At 39.1% G+C, this 20,975-nt stretch overlaps 1 protein-coding gene across 1 annotated transcript in view; it reads right to left on the bottom strand.

Moving 5' to 3' along the window:
* Positions 1-623: 623 nt before the first annotated feature.
* GRM1 (glutamate metabotropic receptor 1) overlaps positions 624-20,975 on the bottom strand; it is a 155,625-nt gene continuing 135,273 nt past the window's right edge. Inside the window, exon 8 of the mRNA XM_030929607.1 lies at positions 624-4,340. Within this exon, the coding sequence (XP_030785467.1) occupies positions 3,413-4,340 (928 nt within the window). The 3' untranslated portion in view covers positions 624-3,412. The remainder of the gene's footprint in view (positions 4,341-20,975) is intronic.

The following is a 20,975-nucleotide window of genomic DNA, read 5'->3' as shown; positions in this document are numbered from 1 at the left end:
CTTGCTCCTGCCATCAAAACGCATGACGAATCTCATGGTGTGGTCCTTGTACCACCACATTCTCTTTTCAAGTGATACTTGGGAAATGCCTTATTTTGCAGGAATCTCATAGCAGAAAATGTGAATAACAGAGACTCCTTTGTTTGGGAACCAATGAAGTGTCTGTTGAAATGTAGAGGAGTAGAACTTAGGGTGAACAGAAGAGAAGCAGTAAGATTGGAAACAAGGTCCCCCTAAAGTGTGAACCATGGAAAGAAAAGCCTTGCAGGGTGTGAATAAAACAAAGCTGGGACCATTGGATGCCTTTGCCCCTAGAGCTCCACTAGAATGCCAGGAGTTTGTTCAGCCTCACACCCTCATCAAAAAGACGAATGACAATATCTGCCAAGGGCACTGCAAATTTTAATTTTGGAGTTCATTTAAAACTGCTATAACATGAGGTACCACTTCTTCATGGTCAAATTGTACTTCTCACCTACTTGATCTGTAGATCTTGTGTGGCATTCTCCAGCTTTCACCCAGAGGACATGTTCTGAGTCAAATCAAAACCTTGGAATTGCTTCTTCTACTGGTCTATTTCTATTATTATAACTCTCACAGACTACAGAGAAAGAACATACACATTTAACAAATAGAAAATATTTATTATACAGTGTTATCTAGATTATTTGACAAAAGGCAGTAACAGGCCAAAGGAAAACACATTTACAAGAAGCTGAACAACTTGTATCAGCACATACATTAAGGTGAAGAGTTTCGGCCCTCTTGGTATAGGGTATGTATGTGTATGTCTCCAATTTTGAACAATGATGACATAAGGACTAATACTCTATTTATTCAGGAGACCCCGTAATCATGATAATCATAGGCATTCAGAGTAATAAAGTGATCACAGTTGAATGAACATGTTCACCAAATGTCTTAGACCAACCTAATATCATCTTATACTTGAATATAAGTTTTCCTTATCTATTCTAATTTTTAAAAAATCTGAATGCACAAGCCCTGTGATATTAGAGATGTATATTAGTGGCATTAAGAGTAAAAAATAAACATGATTCACTAATAGAGATCATATGCTTTCCCTCATGAATTTGTCAATTACTAAAAACCCATCTATTAATCACTGGAGCCATTGATTTTCCTCTGTCTGCTTTCTTACAATGAAAACATGAAACCGAAGTCCACATCTTGGTCATGAGATCTTTATAATAAAGGTGTTTTAAAATCATTTTTAAAGGAAATGCAGTTCATTCTTGGTGTGGAACTGACTAAACTTGGCAGTAGAAGTATAAGAAATACAAGCTTCCAACATTGGAGTGGATGTTAAATTCTGAACAAATGATGCAGTGGATATTTAAAGATTCTAAGATGATTTTTGGCTGAGAAATCAGCAGCTTCAATATGAAGGAAGCATATTAAAATGTGACTGAACGTAAGGCATAAACAAAGATATTTAAGGGGGGTTGAATTCATTCCACAAATAATAGAAGAAATCAAAACAGCAAGAAAAATCCTTTTATTGGGGATAAAAAGGGATGGTAAAGATGGAATAAGTGGATTACATGTCAGTGGATATTACACAACAGCAAATAACAGAAACAAAAAGTTATGACAGCAAAGATACAGGAATAAAAGTCCATGAACATAAAAATTAAAAGAAGGCAAAATGTGATTGATAAAGATTTTACAAATTATGAGCTGAGTTAGATGTTACTGTATGTTAGACGCTCAAATAGCTGTGGAAAATCTTAAAAAAAAAACCTAATATAGCTTGGAATAATCTAAATGCTTTGTTCAATCTTATGTTTTAATAATGTGTGCAAGCTTATAAAATGTACCGTTTATTTTCACTCTCAGTTTTTGTGCACTTTTAATATAACAAATTTTCAAACCACTTCATTAATAACATGTCTCCACATCAGAAAATATCTGAAAAATAAGTTCCATCTTAGAAGAAAAATGTCTATCCAAGCCACGTATGAAAACATTGAGCTATAGTATTCAAACCTTCGAAGAGCTTCTGTAGATATTGATGACAATGATGTATAAAACATTATTGGAACATAAAAAATATATAGAGTATATTCAAAAGACAATTTCTAATTGCAGTTAGATTGACTACTAGGTTGACATTGACAGGTCAATTTGACATTACTTTGCACAAATTTTACGATCGCACATATACAAGGACACAGGAACACATTCACTCGCTAGTTACAAGGACTTCAGTGACAATAGGATAGAATTATTTGTCATTTAAACCAGTAATAGTTGCTATGAGTACATCATTAGATTCAAAGATGGATTTGTTTCTGTAATACGTAGGAGAAATAATGGCACCAAATTGTACATATACGCATCTTAGAAGTTCAACTGGTAGGTATTATTTGCTACAGTAAGTGGAAGGGTAACAATTTTGCCACATGGTTTGTTCTTTAATTGAAGGTCAATGGAAAGCCCGTTTGGCACAAACACAAGTTCATCCACAAAAGGGTTCCCGCCACTCTCGAAATAATCTCTTCTTCTGGCCTTTTCCCCAAATCGCCAATAAGTGAATATGGAACATGAGAAGCTGATCATGTGGTTTTTTTTTCAAAGTCCCATGCTGATGGACTGTCCTATTTCTAGCTCCTTCCTCCTGTAGCACGTCTGATGAAGCACTTTTTGGTGATAATTTTGCTCTTATTCCTGTTTTCCTAAATAAAGGACATCCGCAGAGCAGCAGGGGATCCATGCACCTTTCTTCAAGTGCAGTCTCAAAGCTGGCACTGGATGGATTGCAGTGGATGAAGAGAGACCCCTGTGCAGCTCCGTTCCTGAGTCTCCTGAAGATGAGGAGTCTAGTCAGCCCAGGGGAGAGAAGGGTTTCTGAGCAAGGAGCTGCTGTCCCATCATCCCATCATCCGTTTGGGATGGGTCTGGCCTGGGCCCTTCCCCTCCGCGCACCTGCTCTGTCCGGCTCCACCAACTCACTCCGAATGCCATCAGGCGAACTCATGATCCGACTGGCATGTCCACGTAGGCTGTTCCTTAGCAAGCATGGCCCAGTGTGTGGGGGCATATACATATCTATGCACAATTGTGCAAAAGAGGAGATTATGTTTGTGATGTCATTATTATTGATTTGTGATAAAAGTTATATACCATACGGAATTGTGCTTTGTCAGAATTCCCTTTCTTTCCAGAGAAGGCTTTGAGTAATTCAAGAATCCGAATCCTGACCTGGAGCATTTTTTGCTTGGTGTCCTTCCCTCTCTTCTTACTTAAGGCGGCAGCAGCAGCAGCGGTCTCCTCCTCTCCTCCCGGCAAGGTCCCCCACTCCCAGGTTTCTCCCCACAGCTGTTCGCACATCTCTGGAGGTGTAGGAGCTCTCTGGCTTGTCTTGCTTTTCTATGTCGACCCTTCCCCTCTACAGGGTGGAAGAGCTTTGCTTGTAGTCCCGCAGAATGACGGAGGCGTAGGACACGTTGGGAGGGGTGCAGAGCACCGACTCGGACACGGGGGAGCTGGGCACCGAGCTGCCCGAGGCCACCGAGTCGCGAAAAGGCGACGGAGGCGTCAGCGCAGGCGAATCCTCCGGGGTCAGTTTGCTGGCCGCCTGCAGGTCCTCCTCCTCCTCTTCCAGTTCGTCTTCTTCCGTGTTCCCTTCCCGCTCGTGCTCATACACGTACTCCTGGAGGAGCTTAAACCTCTCGCTGTCGTCGTCGTCGTCCGCGGGCGGGGAGACCAGCTCCTCCTCGAAGGTGCTCAGCTGCAGCGGCAGCATCTGCAGGTGCTGCGGGGGTGGCGGGGGCGGGTACAGGGACCGCAGCCCGTTCCCGGGACCCCCGGGGCCTGCCAGCACCGCGTGAAAATCCGGGATCACAGTGCTGAAGTTGCTGACCACTCCCTGGAACTGGTCCATTAGCGATTTCTGCTGTGGAGGGGGGGGCTGCTGCTGCTGCTGGAGAGGAGGGGGCAAGCCCTTGGGGAGGGCTGGGTCAACCAGGAAGAGGGGAGTCTCCTCTGAGGTCAGGTGGGGCGGCAGAGGCGGAGTGGTCGCCGCGCTTGGAACGCGCCTGTGCACCACCATGGAAGGGCTGCCAGGAGGGCTAAAGCGAACCGGCTGGGCATCCTCCTCCTCCTCCACGTTGTAAAGGGTCTTGGTGCTGGTATCCGAAAAGGTAAGGCTCTTGCCAGAGCCTTGGTAACTTTTAGTGAGGGGCTTGATGACGGCTGTTTGGTTGCAGGCCGTCTCATTAGTCTTCACGTGCACAGAGAGGCGGTGCCACATGTGCTGTCCCTTGGACACCTGTCCTCCACCTGGTTCAGACCATGACACAGACTTGCCATTAGAACTATGAATAAAATAGAGATGGATTTATTTGCAGATAGATCATGCGCACGGGATAAAATACATAAAAACATATGCAAATCTAGCTCAATGTAATTTAACTGCTGTCTCTGCTGTAGGACTTTGCTCCAGCACCCCATGCCTCTTCTTACAAAAGGAACACCAAAAGCTGTAGTTACCACGGGATGCCACTGGAGCTGCAGCCAGTGATTCCATCCTGAGCCAAGGAAGGAAATATTGACCCTGAGAAAAGTTGTTGAGGAGAAAAGCCAGTTTGTTGTAGAAATAGCTATTTTCATTTAGGTCTAAGATTTCACAAAGCTCTTTTTCTCCCTTGTGCTCTCTCCCTCTCCCTCTCTGTTTCTCTCTGACACACACACACACACACACACACACACTTTTGAAAAACTCCCAACTGATGGAGGAAAACTTTTAAAAAAAAAAATCTTAGTTACATATGAATAACCAAAATAATGGCTATTGTCCTTGGGACAAATTAAGAACCACATACAAAGCTACTCTCGTTGTGTTGTGGGATTATAAAATAGATCCTCTCAGTTGCCCATTCTCATATGCAAGTATTTCCCATGACCAGGGTGGCGTGATCACACAGGGTACCTATAAGGAACATAAAAAAGCAGATGACAGAAAAACTCGGACTTATGGTCAATTTATGAGCTTCGTAGCTTTTGATTTTTTAAAAAACATTTCAATGCATAATTTCTCACACATACAGTGGATCACAATTCACATAAAGGCCCTGATTCACAGCAGCTAATTTGGGATTTTCACACTAGGAACATTAGGAACAAGATTATGATTGAGACAAAGCAGCAGTTACTGAGACAAAGACATCTACTCATTGAGCCTTGGTGAAGAAAGTCTTAGGGTGCCAGCAGTCTCCCAACTGTATCAACTCTCATCTTCTTGGCACCCACAGAAAACCAGGGATATGGAATTTCTCCCTGAATAAGAAAATAATGAGATGTACTGTGGCATACACCCCAAATTCTGTCCTATTGTAATAACTCTGATCTTACTTCTGGACTTAGCTTCTTTTCTGTATAACTTTTAGCATATGGTGGTACCTTACCATAGCCTTCTATTAATAACAACGGTGGTAATCCTTAAATCAGGAAATAATTGTTTCTTTTTTTTTTTTTTAAGAAGTTTGCTTTTTCTCTGTACTCAGTAAAATGACAGAGAAAGTAGCATAATAATAACACATGTGTGACATTAAAAGGAATATGAAAATGAACTTTTTTTTTGAAGTGGAGGTGAAATAGACTATATTCTAGTTTTTGTTTGAAAAAATGTAGGAAATGATTAGTAGTTTAAATAATGGCTTATTTAATCATCTTGAGAATACAAGAACGAATACTTCAAAAATTATATGTGAGCACCATTTATGATGAAGGAAATGTTTTGACATTTCATATTTTATAATCTTGAAATGTAAAGTGAGACAGATAAGTACACGAGTGTAAAAGTCTGATATTGATTATAGAAAATTTTGGATATAAAGGCTTTAAAATAGATAAAACAGTTAAAAGTGTTGACCTCATTATTTGGGAAATAGGTAGTTCCTCCATATATCTGATAACCTACACTGCATTTTTAATTTTCTAGGAAAAAAAGGTCATCTCTATTATATCAAAGTTAATATTTCTTTCAAATATATGCTTTACACTTTATCTGAGACTGTATAAGTACTTGTAAAGTTTTAAAAAATTGTCTCATTGACTTCCACACTATGTTGTTGGAATAGCTGACTCTTTTCTGAAGTGAACAAACTAAAGAACAGGCCAGTGGTGTCCCTGGCAAGAACAGGTAGTCAACCAGCCAGCCAGAATCACTGCCAGAATCCACAGCTGTTGTTCTGAGCTTAAAACTCTAGGTAAGCTCATCCCTCACTTAATATTTCTCAACAACCCCCTCATCTACCACTATACACACTTTGTTTCTCTTTATGCATTCAATATGCCTCTTCTAGAAAGGCAAATATAAAACTTATTTGCCCTCCTTAAGAATGCCTTACTACATACAACATCCAACTCAATGATTTGCATCATTTTAAATTGCAATGAAAAAAATGAAACCATCATTCTCAGCAAACTATCGCAAGAACAGAAAACCAAGCACCGCATATTCTCACTCATAGGGGAGAACTGAACAATGAGATCACTTGGACTCGGGAAGGGGAACATCACACACCGGGGCCTATCATGGGCGGGGGGAGGGGGGAGGGATTGCACTGGGAGTTATACCTGATGTAAATGATGAGTTAATGGGTAATGACAAGCTGATGGGTGCAGCACACCAACATGGCACAGGTATACATATGTAACAAACCTGCGCGTTGTGCACATGTACCCTAGAATTTAAAGTATAATAATAAAAAAAAAATTAGAAAAAAAAAGAAAAAAGAAAAAAATGTTTCCTTCCCCACCTTCCTACTTCTTAATACGCGTTAGGAAATGCCTTCTTAATGTTTACCAAAAAAATGCTTAAACAAAATGTTATCCTGTATCTATTTAGTTGTGTGTGTGTTAAAAAAAAAATAATAATAATAAAAATAAAAACAACAACAACAAAAAAAACAGGTCCCTTGAGAACTAGTCTGCCTCTAATTCAACCAGCAGGCTTAGCTGTCCCTTAGTTTCCACACATAATAGCAAAAAGATAGCTTGTTTCCTGTAAAGCCCTAAGGTGATCCCACTCATTCACATGGGCTGTTTTCCTCATTGTCCATAGGTTCTATGCTGGCCTCTTTTTAAATCAAAAGCACCCATAAGTTAACAGTATTATTAATCATGTTGCAGACAGATATAATCATAATTTAGTTCTGTTTTAATTAAATCCAATTTTTATTGTTGAGATGGAACATTTTCGCTATGGCCTTCAAAATTGGTAACTGTCGTTCCCCTCAGTCTTGCTCTAGATTTGCTGTAAAGTACTATTTAATTAGGAAACAGATCTCACACCTCAGGGCATTTATCAGACTAACAAAATTAGCGTAATCTTTTTTTCAAGGACAAAACAAATTGCTTTTTAAAAACCAAAGATAGGAGAAGGAATGTATCATCTCACAGACATTGCAGCACTGAGTATAAACTTTGGTCCTTTGGGATGAGTCATTTCTTACCTGTGGTCCATAGATAATCTGAAAGGTCCATGTATCTATACCTGCATTAAGCATTGTTTTTAGACTGAATAAATATTATGTATTTGTAGACAACGCACTGCTGTTTTTAAATGTATGTGGATGCTGTTATAATAAAGCGTGCTATTCAATACATGTGTAACTAAATTCTGGGAAGCTTTTATTTTGTTCCGTATTCAGATGGCCATGAATAGAGGTACATTTAGTAATAATAGATTCAGGTGAAGGCTTAAGAACTGTTTTGGTGAGAAAAGAGAGTATGTTATTTGAAAAGGCTGGGAACCAACTACTGTGATATTAAGAACAGAAAAATATATAAAATCAAATCCCTTTATATCAAAAAAGAGTAAACACATTATAAAAATACAATATTACCCTGCAAAATGCTATTTATTTAATCCCAGATAACTTTAATTGTTTCTGCTTATGCCACCAGCTTCCTCCTTCTATTGTTTAATTTTATTTGGCCTCCTAATCTCAGGAAAAGCAATCTGGTTTAGAAAACACCACATAATTGTTACAAAGCACCCGAACCTTTTGCTCAAACTTCAAAAGACAGACAAGATCAAATGCAGCAGCATTAAGAGTAAATATCTCAGGTGGCTCAATTGGAGGAAAACACCGTTAGGCCTACAGAATGTATAGAATAATGTATAGTTACCGTGTGGACATCTGGGGCAGGCCTGAGGCTGCAGTTCCAGCAACAACAGGTTCAGGATCTTGCTTTGGTTTTTCTTTCATTAGATAACTATCGCAATCCCCCAAACAGAAAACCCAATATTTACAGCACTCTTGAGAGTTGAGAGTGGGTGGTGTAAACAGATTAGTGTATCTTTGGCATTCAGTGAACCTGTCTGTTTTATTTGTTTCAGTAAGTACTAGTTACATCTGCAGAGTACACTGTTCTCTGATCCAGAGAGGTTTAAAATGGGAACAACAGTGGGTGGGTGTTTGAGATCATCAGAAGGGAAGCCTCCTGCACAAGCTGCCTGAAGGGGAAGCTTACACAACACCTGTCTTTCTTATGTCCAAATCAAGTCTTTGCCTCTAGGCTTAATAGCTTCACAACAGATATAAGGACAGTATCCAGAAAGCCCACAGACAATGCAAGACCTTCGCATAAGAAAGAGAGGCTCATTCTTTGGAACCTGAGGAGGGTAGCCCTTGTTTTCTCTGAAAGTAAAAATGGAAACAGAAAACACCATCGAGTCCCAGCAAGGAGAGAATTGGTTCATCAAGAAAAAATATCAAAAGGCACAGGCTTCGGGGCAGTTCTGCTCTGGCTCCTGCAGCTACAGCTAGAATATGAGGCCTGTCAAGGAAGGGGAGGTTCTGACCCCACCAAAACTTTCCCAAAGGAATGCTGGAAATACAACTGTCCAAATAGTTCAACTTCACATTCATCAGCCCTCTGGTACCCCAGTGCAGCTTGAGAAGTAGGTCTTGTAGACTCTCAGGCCTAAGAACTATTTGACACCAGTTGAATCAGACTTCTGTTTTCCCAGGCAACCCCAAGTTTGTCATCAATACAAAGGACTCCCACTGACTCCAGCTCCACTTCTTGTAAGCCTTCCAGAAAAGTCTGCATATTTAGAATGTATTCTCAAACTTGGGGGCCTATCTGAACATAATTACAATTTCTCATCTTTTTGACTCCCCACTGGCTGTAAGGTAGAGAATCTCTGAGTGTGCTTTCTAATTATATGAGAACTTGGTAGTTTCTGTTGATATTACATCTTAAATAGTATTGTGAAGCTTAGCCTTTTCCCCTTTAATTCTACCTTCATCTTAAGCTAGTCAGAGAGCCATTGGCTTGCTGAAATTAGAGAATATCACAAAGTCTAAATATGCAGTTCTTCTTTTAGGATGTTTAGATCAATTACATCCTACATCCTCAAGTTATATGACACCAGATAAAATACAATAGAAAGAAAATCAGTTTGCCTTTATTAAGACCTGTGCTTTCTTCATTTGATCAATAAAGAAAAAGACATTCAGAGATAAAATTACCTAATCAAATTCAGTAAAGTATGGAAGGCACCATAAACTTTGTCTGGGTAGAGGCTCCACTCTCCCAAGAAAATTGCTCAATTTATTTCATATTAAAGAATAGAATTCTGATGGATATTAAAATTTTTCCAAGTATATTTTGAATGGTCTTTGGTCCAATGTAATCATGATTAATGGCTGATCTAAGAAATTCTTGTACCAAAGTCTGTTTAAGACAACATGTTGGTACCATGGCATTGCTTTAGCAGAGGTATAAAAAATATGATTATATTTCTTCAGGAATTATAGATGAATGTAAATTATGCTCCCTTTAAAGGAACTTCAGACCAAAACATTATTATTTCTTCTATGCTTTATGCTACCAGAAACAATCTCTTAATAGTAAGAGATTTTGATGCTCCTCGCCTCTACCTGGAGTTCTCACAATTTACCCTGGGAAATGGGAAAACTGATAAATTTTCCAATTTGCCAATTTCCCAACAAAGAAATGCAACTGCCATATTTCCTGCAACTGGAAAATTTGCCGATTTTCTAATTGCAATAAAAATTACAGCTGCATTGCTCTGTTGGGATTATTTCTCAGGAGTAGGATAGATCTAGACAGATCATAATGGTCCAGTAGGCAGCTTTATTTCCATCATCACTAATCTCTTTGCCTTGCCTATTCACAAAAACAGTGGGAACTGAAGGTCACAGGAGAACATATCTTTAAAAAAAAAAAAAATTTAACAGGAACAACCATGGCTAAAAATATCCAGTCTTAGTTTAGTCTATGGTGCACTGATTTAAACCTACTTATCTCTTCCTAATCCTTTATGGTCTGAAGAAGGAAAGTTTGAATAGATCCTATTCTGAAAGTTCTTAATGGCCAGTCTGTTAGCTTTGCTGATTGTTACTTTATTTTCTGTCACCCACCAGGGAGGTGCCACATTCAGCTTTTACTTTTGCTTTTAGTCACAAAATGTCAGTCAACTCTCCTCTCTCTCTGGCCCTGCTGTCATGATAAGACAAGCACATCTACCCATTCCCATCAATCCTTTTTGACAGGCAGCCAGCAGCTCTCACAATTAGAATCTCCTTGCTGTGTCCTTGGTTAGACTCACCCCATGATGCAAGAAACATTCAGTGCCTTCTGAGCTTGGGAGAATTACAGAGAATTCATCCAGCCACAGTAGAGTGGCTCTGGCCTAGATGTACAGATGCCTCTCAGTTACTACCTGGAACACCAGCAGGACTACCACATTTATTCCTCTAAGAATCAATATGATTTGGTGGAGACCACACTCTTTCTATTTGGGCTTGTATAAGGAAAAGCAGAAAGGCAGACAACAGACTTCCCAGTGCACTCCACCGAGTGAAGGGAAGAGATGTTATGGCCCTATTCACCAGTCTCCATGGCCAGGTTCAGTAGCAGACATTTGAACAAATCAGGCTCTTCTCATCTGAAGAGCTATTCAAGCCACAGGCACCTCATCAGTGGACTCCCTCCTGCTGCAGGAATGTGTACCTTTGACTCTCCCAGGAGTTTGAAGGGCTGTAAAGGAACAGCTGAAAATGACCACAGACTCCGTGCACAACGAACTGAACATGGTCTATGTTCTTCTGTTAACTTAAAAAGACACTGTCAAGATCTAAAGGTCAAAAATGGGACCAAACATGCATTGTTTTTATCAGACGAGGAAATCTGATAAAAATCACTCATAATGTTAGGAAAATGACTACTTTTCCTTTATGTAAAGTATACTTTTTGTGGGACACACAAAACTTTTGTTTTGTGCTCCCCAGGGCGTGGGAGGCACCCAGCAGAGGCTCATGTTGGCACCCACCCCTGCAAACTGACATGATAGAACTCTTCCATAAATTCAAGCTATGACTTTTACTTTAGTGCAGACAGCATCATTTCAAACATTTGTGCAACCACAAAAAGGCAAAAAAAGAAAAGAAAAGAAAGAGCTCTGTTTGCCAAGGAGAAGCTGACAAATTTCTGAAGGGGAAAAATTCACTTTCGAGCTTGTGAGTGGGAGTCACAAACAAAAGTGAATCTCCAGAATCAGAAAAAAAAAAAAAAAATAGTGCATCAAAACATAAAACAGCAAAAAGACTAAATGAACAACTTGACAGTGTCCTTTTAAGAACGATGGACGATAAATTTAAGGCAGTCGTGCAAACCATGGCACGTAAATGAATTCTTCATTCTGATGGCATGCACCACATCTGTTTCCATGTTAGAAAGTGGAAAAACCCAGGAGAGAGAAAGCAAGGGGCAAAACACTAGATTTTCCATGCAGCTTCTCTTACACATTCACTGCAGTGTGGGGGTTTTCAAAGCTGCACATGTGCCGACGGACATTGGCTGGTGGGCGAGAATTCTGGCTGCCTCTTCCTGAAGATTGAAAAGAAAAAGACACCCAGTGAGCGAGGGGGTTATACATGTGTACAGATATGGCAAGTCCACCACTCAGGCAGTGCCTGGCCCTGAGCCTTGCTCTGTATTGCCTCCACCTCCATGTCCTGTGTGGTCTCCGCTCTGCCTGGCTGTTTCTTATTGCCAGGCTATTTCATAAAGCCATGTCAGTGGGGTGCATCTCTTTCCAAGTGGCAGATGTTTTTTTGCTCTCTGTGTGTGTGTCTATCCCAGGTTTGCTCTTTCCCTCCACTGTTGACACCTTTCTTTATCCCTGGTGGCAGTGGACTTCACCTATACTCACTTTGATGTAGGCTGATTCTTCCCGCCTTCTACCCCTCTTAAAGGAAGTGAAAGAGTTTGTCTGACACTGTGACTTAATTGCACTCTTAATTTTCCTGCATATTATGGCATCATGAATGCATTGCTGTCACTACATATAAAGTCACACTTATCTCTTGGCATTCACAAGACAGAAAGTGTCCAATGGTAGAGAGATGGGGAGCAGCAAGAGACCCACCTGTTGAGACTGGAAGAATCTGTACAAGGGAAGAATATCATCTCATTCCCTAATTGGATGTCTCCCTATACAGCACCTAGGATAATCTGTCCTCTGTGCCCCTTTGGCAGACGGAGAAGAGAACTGGCTAGACATGACAACGCTGATGGGCGGCTATGGGTAGTTGGTCTTTCCATCATTTTTTGGAATAAGGATAAGTGCTTTTCCCATAAGTCAGCTAGCACTGCAGAAGGTGGTGGGATAAAGCTGTCTGGCTATCATGCCACATAAGCGGGCTGCCTGTCATAGAAAATAATTTCAGGGACAAGATGCTTAGGGTGAACTATTAGCACATGCTACAGGTGGTATGGATGAGGTTGGTTCAACTGGAGAGAAATCTCTCATGTCAGGGGACTCTGCAGTGATGCAGTTCCCTATAGGGCTCCTCAAACTCATCAGTGCTTTCTATGAGTCAACCTCTGACCCTCTACCCAGAAGATCCTGGTAACAATTGTCCAGGGTAACCTGGAAGAGGACCACAAAGGCTCCTGGCAAGTCAAAGACCTTTTCCTTCTCTTCTATCTCTTTTTCCCATCAAAGTAGACAGAAGAGTGAAAACTCAGAAGAAAGAGGAGGAAGAGGTATTGCAGGAGGAGACCATGCCCCTTCCCATTCCAAGTCTTTCAGGCTGAGGCCTGACACGTGCTGGAAAGAAGAGCTGTCAGTTTTAATTTTTAAAAAAGAATACTCTGGAACAGATGTTCACTACCTGAAAGCAAGGGATTTGATCTGAATGTATAAGGCAAGAAAAGGTTTTCCATAGCACAATGAATGTAACAGAGAAGCAACAAAATTAATCCATATGTACGATTCCATCAAGTTTGGACCATTCACGAAATCATTTAAAGGTGCATGATCTACCCAGAGTAATTTGAAATCCTCATCCAAAAATAAGAATTTGAGACACTTTGGTGTAACTTCATTATTACTGCGATAATCCATTCATTTAAGAAACTTAGAAAAAGAGACACTGCTTGCTATCAAACTTGTCAGGGTAATATGCCCCTGACATTCAAGATGCCCACTCGAAATCACAAAGATCATTGAAACAATGAAAATGGTAGCAAGGAGATGATCAGGAGTAAAGGTATGTCTGAATATATAAATGAAGTTAGTGGGAAGTAATATGTAAAATAATATTCAAACAAATATTCATTTCTCATGAAAGAAGATAGAAAATACACTCAAAGCATTAGGCGTTGCCTTGTTTGCATGCTCTTGACCCTCTAATTAATTCTACTTATGAGGAATGTCTGTATATGGTCTATTCAATTGGCACTAAGAACTGGGGCCCTGGCAGGACCAGCTTCATGGGCCTGTAACCAGCACAGACAGACAAACACAATCCCTCCCTCCAAAGAGCCCTGCACTTGATGTTTAGTGCTCTGTGATCATCCTCTTGAAATTCATAATAATGTTATCTTTTAATTTGTATTTTGTAAGTGATGGTCAATGGGAAAATAGAGCATGAGCTGGGAGATTGGAGCCTCAGTTTACACATGGCCCCCATCTTGCAGCCTCCCTTCCTTTCTGGACAGGCTATGGGTTTTTTGGACTCTTGTCCCCTGGGTCTCAGCCCTGTCCAGTCTCCCACTACCTGTTCCTGCCTAGAAATCACTACCACTTTCCCTCTCTCCCTCCCTCCCTCATCTCTCCTCCCTTTCCCTCTCCTTCCCTCCTCTTCCCATTCCTTTTTCCTTTCCTTTCTTCCTTTTGTAAAGTCACTGCTTGTCGTACACTGATGAATTCAGCATAGCTGTACCCATATATTTCCATTGCACACCACTGACAAGGGGTTGGGCACAAGTCCTGATGAGATCAGGGTCTGATGTATGTGCCCTGCACTATCTCAAGACAATGGATGGCAGTGGCTCTCTCCTCCCTGGACTGGCAGTGCCACTACACTTTTGGTAGGCAACACGCAGTGGCAAGCCTCTTAACCATCCTTTATCCAGATATCTTAGATGTCTCTGCACTGTTATTGCAATACCCTTGGGAGTTGCCTGTCTAATATGGACTGAGGCAAGAGGCATGTGAGAAAGAGAGGTAACTGGTTCAACTTCCCTATGGCCTCTGCCCAGTGACTGGCTGGAGGGGAACCTGGCAGCCTGTGGGCCATGCACATGCAGTCACAAAATGGGGGCGGCCGTGTCTGGTGGGACTTCATTTGCCCCACACAAGGGAACACAGCACTAAATGAAAAATACAAAACACCATGACAAATCAAGAGAAACTATGGCTTTATAATGCAGTACCGTTAACACTTCCCCTACTTTTTGAATCAGGGGCTCCGTGTTTTCATTTTGCACTGGGCCCTGCAAATAATGCAGCTGGTCCTGCCTGCTGGGGATGTCTAATGATAAAAATAAGGGGTAGGGGTATGCCTTGACAACTTAGAGACTTGATGTACTGACCTTAGCACAGTTGCACAGTGTGGTGTATCCGGGCTGCATCTGTACTTCTGTGTCTCCTGGGAATTGGACAGGAAGCTCTGTGGCCTCTGTGACTTACATTCCCTCTTTAAACTACTCCTGCAGTTAGGGGACAGTTCTGTGGTTCCTTTGAGGCTTTCAGGCATATTGACAGCCAAGCTTCACACAGTAACTTTGAGTAATCCCAAAGACACCCTAATTAACTATTGATGGAGAGGTTTGAAAAAAAAAAAAAAAAAAAAAAACTATAGAGCATCTCCTTTATGATCCCTTTTTTTTTGGTCTCTGACTTTCACTTTGCATTGAAGTGAAATATAAATGGCCCTATGTCCAGACCTTGCTTTTATGAAAGGAGTGTTTTATTAAAGGTTACAGGCTAAGCCATGTAAAATCTGAGGCCAGAGTGGTCATTTTATCAACTGCATAAAAACTGAGAGAAAGAGGTTGACTTCAGGGTATTTTTAGTAATTGCAAAACCACATATTCAATCAACCACAGATTCAGTAGGCCAGAGTAAAAGCTTGGAGGGAAAATGTAGCATATGGGGGCTTGTCAAATATAAGTCCCAAATCTGTGCTTGAATCTTTTGGCAGAAGTTGTGGATTTAAAGAAACCCCAGAAGTAGTTTAGTTAGAAAGAATCCTCTTCAATTTATTCTTAAAGTGCAAAGATCTCTCTCTCTTTCTCTTCCCTTCTCTCCTTCCTTCCTTTTTTCTTTCCTTCCTTCCTTCCTCTCTTTCCCTCCCTCCCTCCCCTCCCCTCCCATTCCTTCTCCTCCCCTCCTCTTCCCATTCCTTTTTCCTTTCCTTTCTCTTTTGTAAAGTCACTGCTTGTCATACACTGATGGATTCTGCATAGCTTTACCCATATATTTCCATTGTCCAAATAATCTTCCTTGATATAACAGCCTCTCTGTCTTTGAGAGATACTTAACTCTGTATGACTTTGCTTTAATATGTTATTTTATTTACATCAGGTCACCCATTCTTCCCCACTTTCTATGTAAAGATTTATTTTTTAAATGAAGTCAGAATTTGTTACAAATAAATTTTACTCAGTATGATGTTAGCAATGAGATCTCTGGACATTGAGTCAGGAGGCCTGGCACTTTCCAATTGTATGATCACTTCTTTCAGACTCATTTTTTTCACCCATAAAGAAGGATTGTTGAAAAAGTATGTGTGAAAATGCTTTCAAATAGCAAAATGCTATTCCAGCCTAAGCCATAAGCCATTGCTATTAATACCCTTATTTTGAAGGATGGAAAAATAAAGACACAGACAAAAGACCCAGATATTTTAAATATCAGTGTGTATTTAGCTTAGACTTATTTCATAGGATCTCAAACTTCCCTTCATTTTACTCGTTGACTTCAACCACTTTCCTTACTTAAGAATGTCAATATCTTCTAGTAGAAAATAAACTAGACTTTATTTTCTCTCTCTTCCAGATTTTTTTATTTGGGCAACAGTGACTTTGAATGGATTTTTCAGGAACAGGTGAGGCACACAGTCAGGTTAGCTGTCTATGAAGTTGCATGTTTATGGAAGTTTGGAGGTTAACCTACTTTTTAGCAGAGATAAAATGGTCTATACAATTCCAGATGGTCAGTCTCAAAAATATAGAAAGCTCACCATGGAAATAATAATGCAGCAGCTGTCCAAAGTAATCATAAAGAATGACAGCCACCACTCAAGACCATTTTAGCAGGGTACAGTCTATTTTATGTTGTTTTTATAGATAAATACATAATTTGTGCCTTTGATTGCTCTCAAAAGCCAAATGCATTTGCCTATTTTCTGAATTTTAATATTTGTTTTTCAGCATTTGTTCATAGGAATGGAGAATGGAGCTCTGAGTATGTGTGCAGGCTCTCTGAAAACGGAAATTTTTTTCCACCCTTCCTTTTAACACATGCATGTATGTCAAACCTCTTATATGCACAATGCAGTTTTTCCATATAGGTGTAAAATATTGCTTCATTTCAAAATTTTTAATATTAAGATTCATAAACTAGTAAAAGACTACAGAGAATGATTTAATAACATTCAGTTTAGTTACTACCATAGATTTGCCAAATATTAACATTTTGCATTATTAAAATCTTCTTTCTTTTGAAAATACTAAGGATATGTTTGAAGCCCTCTGTATATTATTTTAAATATGAATCTTCTCCTTTTAAAGAGACAAATTGGTATGTATTGTCGCTTGGCATATTTTAATGCTTTTACAACATGTATACTCATATGTGTCAGTAAATAATACATGATAGTGTTTAGCATGTTGTATTTTACATACTTGACATTACTCTACATTTCCATCCAACAATTTCCCTTTTTGCACAGTATTATGTTGGTATGTATAGCTCTAGTTCACTCACTTAAACTAAATTGAATAAATACCACACTTTAACAAATAATCCATTCTTCTACTGATGATCATTTAGTTTGTTTCCTACATTCTGCTATTTTTTCAATGCTGCAATAACCATTGTCAAGTATGTCTTCTTGCACAAACGTGGGAGATTTTTCCCATGATATTTACTTAGAACTAGAATTGGTACTTTGTTGAGCATGCACATTCATCTTTCTTATATATTGCCAATTTGCTCTGCAAAGTTCTTGCACAATTTACACTAGTGTATGAGGTTTTTAGGCATTCTGTTTGGTTTTTAAACATTTTTAAAATTAACTTTTTATTATGGCAATTTTCAGAGATATCAGATGTTGTCATCCTGATGCATACTTTGTAAAAACATCCCATCAGTCTTTCCTCTGGTGGTTTTAGTAGCCATTAATTATCAGAGTGTAGATAAATTATTTTATTATGAGACTTCAAAGTGATGATGCAATTCTATCATCCTTTTTGTATCTGTCAACTATATTTCCTTTCTAAAGAAGAATTTTCCCTCATCATCTATTTAGTTCCTCTGAGACAGAGTTGAAACAGAAAATGTAAGGCAAATAGATGATTCTTTTCCTTTATTTACCAATGTTAAGAATCCTGACTTGGTTTTCTAACGTTCTCCAATAGTGTATCACATGGGGGTCTGCTTCTACTGTCTGTTTCCCCAGGTTTTCCAGAAATATGGTCCTATCTCTTGGCATGCCTAATAGTATTTTATATCAGATGAGACTCTGTGAACATATAAAATAAGATTATGTTGAGGCCCTAGAAAGTGCTATCTTGCTTTACTATTTTCTCTGCTAAGTAGAGGGACACTGCTTAACATAATCCAACCAGTGACTCAGCTGAGTCACAGTCATTTTGCAATTTTGATAAAAATCAGTCTACCATAAAGCATACCCCTTTAGGACTTTCAACAGAAAGCCTGGCTGTGCACTATTGCACTTCATCTGGTGGGTCTTTCTCTCCATCACCTGCTTTTTGGTCTGCTGCAGATAGCTTCAAAATTAGAAAAAATATCTCGACAGGGAACCTTTATCATGTGTTTGAATGACTTTGAGTCTTCAATTCTGTCATTTTAGCTTCACATGATTATGAAAGTGTTTTTGAGCTCTCTCCTCGATGAGTCTGTCTCTCAGTACTGGAGAACTCCATGGAAACCTATTCTGTATGCCAGATGTATTCAGCTTATCTTTTAATCTTTCTGACCCACCCAATGGCAGACATCAGCAAATGTGCTGAGGGAGAAGCTGGACCTGTGGTGAAGCCTCTCTGGCCTTTCATTTCCTCACCCCAGTCCTTCGTGACCAAAAGATTTCCTGTTTCCTTTGCTCCTTCCATTGATTCTCCGCTGGGCCCAACTCTGGAAATACAGGGATATGGTTTAGTTCTCTGTCATACCCAAATCCCATCTCGAATTGTAATCCCTGTGTTGGAGAAGGGGCCTCGTGGGAGGCGATTGCATCATGGAAGCAGGCTTCCCCCTTTCCCCTTAATCTTCTTGTGATAGTGAGTGTGCTCTCATGAGATCTGATTCTTTGAAGGTGTGTGGCACTTCCCCCTTCACTCATTTGCTTTCCTGCTCTGCCATGGTAAGACTTGCTTGCTTTCCCTTCGCCTTCTGCCATGATTGTAAGTTTCCTGAGGCCTCTCAGTTGTGATTCCCGTTAAGCCTGTGAAACTGTGGGTCAATTAGACCTATTTTCTTCATAAATTACCCAGTCTCAGGTAGTTCTGTATGGTGGTGTGAGAATGAACAAATACACTCAGCCTCCAGATACTGCCCTGATTTGGCAAATTTGCACTATCAGTGTTTGCCCCATGGAAACATGGCTGCAGATAATTGTCTCAGTTTTCAGTTCTCTCTCTGAGATTTTAGTCTCATTAATCTTCATCATTTCAGTAGCTCCCTGCTGTAAATAAATTACCTTTGTCTTTCCTATTGTTTTTCCAATTATTCTTCTTGGGAGCTATTCAGCCACAGTCTCTTTCATTCTACCCAAAACAAAAGTCTCATCAGGATTCTTTATTTCTTAATTTTTGCTAAACTGAGGGTTGCAAAATGGTACCTTATTATTTTTCTTCCCTCTGTTTCTTTGGTAATGTTTAGGTTCCCTAAAGGATCCTTAGCCTTCATAGAATCTTTCATACGTTTCCTTCACAATTCCAACATGTTTGTCAAATTCCTGTACAATTCACATTGCAATGTAGGTGAAATCTCGGTATCTCTCCTGTGATCCTTTTTACTCCTTATATGTTATTACTGTTAATTCTAATCTCCCATAGGCCATAGTCTCTAAAGACCGATATAATTCATGTCAGAATTACCTTACGTGGTACAGAATTACCTTACCAATTTTTTCAAATAATTAAGAAAACCATAGAATTTCTCATGCAAATCTATTACTTTTAAGAGTGAAAGAAGTTTTCTTTATAATTAAGCCATAAAAAAGGGATAACTTGGGACTGTCTGGATAGGTACAAAGACATATGGCCACTCTACTTATTATGAGTGTTAAATGAATGATTGAATAAATCAAAACAGAATATAGAAATATTCTTAATATGAATATTAGCAAGAAATAATTTTGAACTTCTCTATTACTTTGCTAATTGCAGGGATAGCAAAAGCAATTATTTCATTATAAATTCTTAAATTAATTTTAAAATTTAATATTGAATGTCATAATGTCCCCAGGAAAATTTAAATTAAAAAAAATGGTAAAAATAATGTGCATGTATATGCTTGTATGTATATATGTGTGTGCTAAAATAAGGATATACATAAAAATATCAATGGTGATTTTTCTTTCTAGATATAACTGGAAGTAATTACTATTAGCTTCCTTGTGCTTCCCAATATATTCCAAATTGCACACTGTAAGTATTTATTATTTTTAATATAAAAATAAGCAATAACTTCTATTATAAAAATAAAGTTATCATGACCTAATAATTCAGAGTATGATTCCTTTTCCTCTTAGCTTTACCCCAATAACTAAGATACTATATGGGGCTGCACACATATTTTCTTTCACTTAAAAAAAGATATAATGTAAACATTCTAAAACTATGTATTAAAAGATATGAACAGCTACTAAGGAGACATGCCAAATTTAAATGATAGAATTTGGCACAGTACTAATATTTTTTAAATTGATTACTACTGAAGTTTTTCTTATTTCAGAATTCTACAGTAGAGTACAGTTAGTACTTTTCATGTTGTAAATACATTATTTTATTGTACCTACATTTTAAGTGTTTGTTCTCACATATAGGCATCTTTTCCAATGAGAAAACAGATGCTCAAAATTAGGAGGAAATAAAGGCAAATCAAGTTACACAAAAGGGAAAATAGCCTGCTGTGCTTCCAGATAGACTTTAGATGACAAACTGCCAAAGTCAGACTTTTTATTATCTTACTTTGATTTATCACTGATGGGAAGAGAAAAGGATGATGAAAACAACTTACCAATAGTTAAAATTTTCACCTCAGAATGTTTTGAAAAAAAGGAATAATTACTTAGTAAGAGGCTTAAAACTGAAGATGTAATGATAATTATAAAGGACTTATAACACTAAAACCTAAAATTTTGTGAAGATTATGAAATTCTTGGCTATAGCACTAACCTCAATATTAGACACCTATTTCCACTAAGGTTTAT

Source organism: Rhinopithecus roxellana, chromosome 4 (genome assembly GCF_007565055.1).
Source record: "Rhinopithecus roxellana isolate Shanxi Qingling chromosome 4, ASM756505v1, whole genome shotgun sequence".
Taxonomy (NCBI): Eukaryota; Metazoa; Chordata; class Mammalia; order Primates; family Cercopithecidae; genus Rhinopithecus; species Rhinopithecus roxellana.
This window is presented reverse-complemented; position numbering and strand designations above follow the sequence as displayed.